The following is a 6,973-nucleotide window of genomic DNA, read 5'->3' as shown; positions in this document are numbered from 1 at the left end:
TTGTGGCTAAAATAATTATTAGGATTAGCTTAATGTATTTTTACATTTGCCGTAGTATTGTCGATGGGTTTAATAACACATCGGGTCCTTGGCCAGAACTTAGTGGTATTTCGGGGGCCTTGGCCAGAACCTAGTGGTATTTGGGGGGCCTTGTCGTGGAAAAGTTTGGGAACCCCTGACCTAGGGGACGGGAGGGATAGCATGGAACCTATTGCTCACTTCGTTCATCCACTAGAGGGTGCTGTATTTCTAGTTAAAACAATAGTCCGCTGTGCTGCCTGGGCTGTCTGGCTGGGGAGAGGAAGACAAGGCGTCAACAGAGAAGGCATGCAGATACGGTTGGAAATGCAACGTTTGGCATTACTCATTTAACTGTCTAAATGTGTCTGTCATTAAATTCAAACCTGTTTCGTGTGGATATTTAGGTTCAGGTGACGCCGGACAAGACAGAACGTCGGGGCTGTGGCACAGCAGTGGCACTGAGCGATTATAGCAGTGCTTTCCGTGTAGCCCTGCTGTTCTCAACCCAGAACAATTTGACAGCTCGTGCGGTAAACGTGCAGTGGGAAGCCAGTAGACCAATTTGTTGCCTTTTACAATGGCAGGATAATGTTGGAGAATAACTGGGAGGCATAGCACTCTCTGATGTGATTACGCACGCCCATAACACCGGCGTGGAAACTCGCTGTTTGCAATTTACGGGAATAACTTAACTTGAGTGCATAGGCTTCAATGTCTCTCCGTCGCTTCTCGGGGGTCTCCGGCTTTGCTGGTGGGGGCGCCGTGATGGAAACATCCGGGGCTGTGGAAGGCGGCAGAGAACTGTTCGAGGCCTGTCGAAACGGAGATGTGGAGCGAGTGAAAAAGCTCGTCAATCTGGATAATGTAAATAGCCGCGACACAGCGGGCAGAAAATCCACCCCTCTCCACTTTGCCGCAGGTAAGGCCCGAGTACGGGTAGCCTAAACAATCGCTGACATAATTGAAATTATAGTATTGGCTAAATAATTAATAAGCTTAACCAGACAAAGACGTCTTTGAAGTCTATGCCATAGCCATATTTTTTATGGAGTTCAGTATTCAGCCCTTTGTTCAATTGTGTATATTGTAGAATAGGAGGCTGTAATTTCTCATTCAGATGAAACTTTATATAGCTGTGGCCCTTTTGCTTAAAATCTACACTGTAGGCCTTGTTATTGTCCAGACCAAGGATGTAGGTGCAGATTGCATGCCATTGTGCAGGTTGATAAATGATTTTATTCGTTCAACTTATTTCCTTTGCTTCTGTCAGGCTTTGGTCGCAGAGACGTGGTGGAGTTCCTCCTGCAGAACAGGGCGGATGTGCATGCCCGTGACGACGGGGGTCTCATCTCCCTGCACAACGCCTGCTCGTTCGGTCACGGTGAGGTCGTGAGGCTGCTCCTCCATCACGGAGCAGATGCCAACTCCAGAGACAACTGGAACTACACCCCGCTCCATGAAGCTGCCATCAAGGGCAAGATCGACGTGTGCATAAGTAAGACTACTAAATGTGCACGTATCAAAATCTCCAGGATTATAATCTGAGTCAGGACTATTATTTGAGCCTTGGTGGTAGTTAACGTGTCAATCTAGAGCTTACTGTGCAATGTTTTTATTGATTTGTTAAGTGTCTAATCATGTATGCCTTATTAATTGGTCATGTCTTTTGTGATGTTCCAGTGCTGCTTCAGCATGGGGCTGAGCCGACCATAAGAAACACTGACGGGAGGACAGCACTGGACCTGGCTGACCCATCTACTAAGGCTGTGCTCACAGGTGGACACACACATGCAAGCATGCACTTACCTAATGCGCTCTTGCAGTGTCACTCACAGTCACATTTGTAATGCTTTAATGCTGCATAGACAATATGCTGCTTGCACAAGTAAATCAAGTACTGCTCTTCTCCTTCTCATAATATTTCATACTCATACATCCTGTAAACTCTGGGCCTCTGGTAGTGTCACTGTTATAAGGGAATGTTGCGTAGCATGCTTGTTTACATGGAATGCAAAACAGGCTATAATGGCAAATGTCTATGATGAGATGAATAAAACACCTGTTGCACTTGTCCCAACCAAGGCAGTGACCCCATACGTTTTAAGTAAATGCACAGATATCTGTGTTTATACTGTATTTTGTGGAGGTGAGACATGGAAAAGCAGTTTTTGTAAGATGTAAATATATTTGGATCTGTCAGGTAGGGGATCGAGTTTCGCCATGTTAACCTATGGAGGACTGATGGACTGTAGGTCGTGAAGGGCACATTATTTGGATGTGCAATGGTTAAACATATAAGCATAATGAAATAACATTTTGCATGATAGAAATATCATATAAATGGGAACACTTACTGTTCTAGCTATGAAAAGAGCAGAACCATCCATAGTTCATGATATAGTATTTCCATAGCCGCAAGATACACGCTTGATGGTGATGGCAAGTAGTTGTTAACTGACATACACTAAGATGTATAGCCCACCAGCAATCGATCCAAAATAACACCTTTTTAATGGCCCATTTATGCTAGATTGTAAAACATTGGAGTTGTGGGAAGTTTTCCATACCTTAAACTGTATGTGTCTTTTGTCCCGCATGCCTGTTTCATTCGTTCTGACAAGGAAAGACGAATGAAATATTATACGTCAATATGTCCCACTGTTGATTATTCCTGAACGGTTTTGTTCATGGCTCTGCTGTTTTTAAAAGATTTCTTGCACTTTGAAAGGAAGTTATGCAACAAACTAAAAATATACGTCCTCTGCCAAACTTAGGTGACTACAGAAAGGATGAACTCCTGGAGAGTGCCAGGTGGGTTTTTAATACATCATTACTGTGACATTCCTCAGTGCTCTTCATTAATACCATCCCCTGCTAGACCTGACAATATGTTTGGTTGCCCTGATATCTGATTAGTTAGTGCCGCAATCACAGCAATTACGCAACTCATGATTAGGGTTTGTGTTATTGTTAGTCATGCAGTGTACATGCATGTATGGCAGATGCTGACTGAGCATCCAAACCACTGAATGATTTTGGATCTTCCAGGCACTTTATATAGCATCTCCAGTGACAATCTATAGTGTTCATCTTTAAGATCTACTGTATATCTATATATTTTCCATACAGTATTGATGGGTATGTCTATAGGCAACTCTATAGCCACACTGCACTATAAAGTATTTCTGAAATGTTTGATGCTAGTTCTGCTTGTTCTGAGTGAACTAGAGGAGAGGATCTGTAGAGACCCTTTAGGAACCCAAACCCAGGAACTGGATTGCCTACCAAGGAACAGGTGGTTCCGCCATTATGTATCTATTTGCTTCTGGGTTTTTTTTTTCAGGTGTGGAAATGAGGAGAAACTGATGACGCTGCTTACGCCTCTGAATGTCAACTGCCATGCCAGTGATGGGAGGAAGGTATGGAACCTGTGATTTAAGTGACTTAGCATTATGGTGTCTGATACATGTATATGTGGCTATTGAGTGACTTAGCATTTTGGTGTCTGATACATGTATATGTGGCTATTGAGTGACTTAGCATTATGGTGTCTGATACATGTATATGTTGCTATTGCTATGTTCTGAGTGGATGCCTGCATACTGTAGTGGGTGTAATGTAATGCTGTACGTATGTGATTGAATATATTCATTTGATGGTGGATGTAAATTTGATTTGCTTGTGTGATGTATGTTTTGCTTTCGTTGCAACCTTTGGATTGATCTCCCAAGTGACCTCAGACATGTCTCAACCCTAACTGCTTTTAAACCTAAACTTAAGATGCATTTTTTCCATTTGGCATACCCGCGCTCGCTTGTGTGTGTGTGTGTGTGTGTGTGTGAATGTGTTTGTGAGTGTGGTAAAAAACTGGTTTTGAATGTGCTATATAGATGTGCTGTAAAACATTGTCTTGTTCTCTCTGTGATTGAGTATGTGTGATATAACTGAGTGTGTTGCAGCCATGCACTGAATGTGATTGTAAATGTGATGGTGGATCTGTATTCCCCCAGTCGACTCCACTGCATCTGGCTGCGGGCTACAACCGCGTGAAGACAGTCCAGCTACTGCTTCAGCACGGGGCTGACGTCCACGCTAAAGATAAAGGGTGAGAAAGTGTTGACGTGTGTGTGTGTGTGTGTGTGTGTGCGTGTGTTAAAGAAGTTAAGTTTTCATGCTAGCAACAGTGGGTGTTTGTTTGTGTGTTCACGTGCCAGTATAAGTGAATGACTTACAGAACTGTGTGCGTGCGCTCTAAGGTGACCACCAGCCAGACTCTGAAAAGGAGGACATTTGTGTTTAAAAGTGAGGTGGTGGGTGTGAGAGAGCTGATAGTAAGGTTGTCAATGTTAGTTTTTTGTTCACCGTTAACAGCATTAAACAGTGTGATGCTTAGTGTGATTGGAAAGGAAAAATAGCAAAATATGATAGATAACGTCCACACTCTCATGACTTAGGTTTTAATTTTTGTATGCAGTTTATACCAAGACATTTCATGAAAATTGAATGTTATAGCCCTCTCATTCATTGAGCATATCCCCCCCTAGAAAGCAGACGCTATGCAGAACAACTCTGCGTCTTTGGTGTCCACAACGGCTTGTGTGCATGTCTGCAACCACCCAGTGATCTTGTTCACCAGTGTGTTCAGAACACAGAGTTTATTCTATGTGACACCACAGAGAATGCACTGTTTTATTAATCGTCACTTATAACCCTTGCTGTGGAGCGCTTGTATCATTGCTACTCCTAAGCATTGTTTGCTGTGAAGGACTTGTAACAGTGCAACTTATGCACATTGTTTGCTGTGGAGCACTTGTATCAGTGCAACTTATGCACATTGTTTGCTGTGAAGCACTTGTATCAGTGCAACTTAAGCACATTGTTTGCTGTGGAGCACTTGTCAAAAAGGCGGACAAGTGCCCAAAAAGGACAACACTCCACCAAAGTCCGGACAGAGGGCTCGAAAGCCAGACTGACAAAATCTGGACGAATGGTCATCCTTGTGTGCTCACATGTGCGCGTGTATCTGTGTGTGTTTCTCTGTGTGTATTGATTCATGTGTGAGAAACTGTTTTTGATCATGCCAGTAATGGCCATGCGCACTAGGGACTGTGTGAATGTGTGTGTGTGTGTGTGTATGTATGTGCAAGGGTGTTCTGTCAGGACAGGCAAGTTTTGAAAAGGGGCCCGAAGGCCAGTTATACATTATAGGCATATTTTGCAACTCCCCTTAAATCTTCCAGAAATCCAGATAAACGATTCTTGTTTTCCTCCAGTGATCTGGTGCCTCTTCATAATGCCTGCTCTTACGGACACTATGAAGTGACGGAGCTGCTGGTGAAGGTCAGTTAGTTTCTCTTTTAAACTTTGGGATCTAATTTGTATTACACTCAGTGCGCCATGCAATGCATTAATATTGACCCACAAGTACTATTGCTAATTTAACAAACTAGGCAAAATGTTTTGCTAATTTATTACCAAGAAACACCATGATACATGCAAACACCAGTGGGTCTGTGCACAGATGAAGAAGTTCTCAGTACATTAATTTACTGAAAGTTACACCATTTCCATGAAACGTCTGAAATCATTGATGACAAATTGTCATTGTCATTTAATCTATTCTTCAATAAATCTTTCAGGCGTTCATGAGATATGTTATATGGAAATTTTAAATGGAAAGATATATTGAACCACTGAATTATTTATTAACTGACCAATAGATTAACACATACAATGATAGATTGATATATATATTTAAAAATCCTCCATACCACTCTTCTAGATTCCACTATTATTTTCAACCATGTTTTGTTTAACACAATGCTCTGCAGTGTTTCAATTCAATTTGATACACTTAAAATTGAGTTATTTGGTATTTTATTTTAAAATTCATTTAGATGTATTTTTGCCCATCACATTCAATATAACAGTGGTAGTAATAATAGTTGAATAGTTGGTTAAAATGTGTATGATGATATTCATAATGAAAATGTCACTCTGGATGCATAGAGATTTTGATGCGAGATTACAAGTGTGTGAGCATGTTTTATGAAGAATATGCTCAATCTTTGTTGCTGTCATTCACCTGTTTCCTCTCTCCACCTGTACTGGCTCCTTCCTACCTCTGTGTCTACGGTGCTCTCTCTTTCTCTCTGCCTTTCTGTCTCTCTCTCTCTCTGCCTCTCTATTTCTCTCTCTGTCTCTCTCACTCACTCTCTGTCTCTCTCACTCTCTCAGCATGGGGCCTGCGTAAATGCCATGGACCTGTGGCAGTTCACTCCGCTGCATGAGGCCGCCTCTAAGAACCGCATCGAGGTCTGCTCCCTGTTGGTGAGTTACGGCGCTGACCCCACCTTCCTCAACTGCCACAACAAGAGCGCCATTGACCTGGCTCCCACCAGTCAGCTCATGGAGCGCTTAGCATGTAAGTCCTAGCATGTTAGCTAAATGGATAAATGTAAACAAGTCATTCTCCCTGCTGTGCTAACCATGTAATACTACAGCATGTATTAAATTGTGTTTCATATACTCTCTGTATTGTGTGGTATGTTATCCTTGTAAAATCATTTAAGAGTCAGTATGTTTATGTCCTCATTGTCCCTCGTGGTATGAATGGTCATTTAAGGGAATTTCTGTCAAAAGTTATCAACAGAATTGCTTTAAGTGTTTTGATCTTGTGTCATGAATTTGACTGTGTTTTTACAAGTGGCTGAGCATGTTTGAGGCATTTCTGTCAGCACCTTTAAAATGTTAAACTTTAGCTCCCTGCTTCCTGTTAAACATGCAAGATGCACAGGGCTTCTTTCATTCAGCAGTCTGTAGCAATCTGCAGCAGTCTCACAGCAGTCTTAGTCAAAAACCTCAGTAGTGAACCCTACGAGTGCTGTGAGCTGTCTACCCACCCTCTGTTATTTAAGGTCTCTCTTGCCGTTTGTGTGTTTGTTAGTTCACC

The 6,973-nt window shown here is 42.3% G+C and overlaps 1 protein-coding gene across 4 annotated transcripts in view; it reads left to right on the top strand.

Annotated features, from left to right (window-relative positions):
- The first annotated feature begins 223 nt into the window (after window positions 1-223).
- LOC121700550 (poly [ADP-ribose] polymerase tankyrase-2-like) overlaps window positions 224-6,973 on the top strand; it is a 30,457-nt gene continuing 23,707 nt past the window's right edge. For 3 of the 4 annotated variants that reach the window (XM_042083598.1, XM_042083597.1, XM_042083596.1), the window contains exons 1-8: window positions 224-940; window positions 1,292-1,516; window positions 1,702-1,797; window positions 2,796-2,832; window positions 3,365-3,440; window positions 4,032-4,126; window positions 5,295-5,361; window positions 6,259-6,445. In XM_042083598.1, coding sequence (XP_041939532.1) covers window positions 733-940; window positions 1,292-1,516; window positions 1,702-1,797; window positions 2,796-2,832; window positions 3,365-3,440; window positions 4,032-4,126; window positions 5,295-5,361; window positions 6,259-6,445 — 991 coding nt within the window. In that variant the 5' untranslated portion in view covers window positions 224-732. The remainder of the gene's footprint in view (window positions 941-1,291; window positions 1,517-1,701; window positions 1,798-2,795; window positions 2,833-3,364; window positions 3,441-4,031; window positions 4,127-5,294; window positions 5,362-6,258; window positions 6,446-6,973) is intronic. The other variant, XM_042083599.1, reaches the window with a different exon arrangement.

The sequence above is a fragment of the Alosa sapidissima genome, chromosome 24, assembly GCF_018492685.1.
Source record: "Alosa sapidissima isolate fAloSap1 chromosome 24, fAloSap1.pri, whole genome shotgun sequence".
In the NCBI taxonomy this organism is placed as follows: Eukaryota; Metazoa; Chordata; class Actinopteri; order Clupeiformes; family Clupeidae; genus Alosa; species Alosa sapidissima.
The sequence above is the reverse complement of the archived record's forward strand: the minus strand, read 5'-3'. Positions and strand labels throughout refer to the sequence as shown.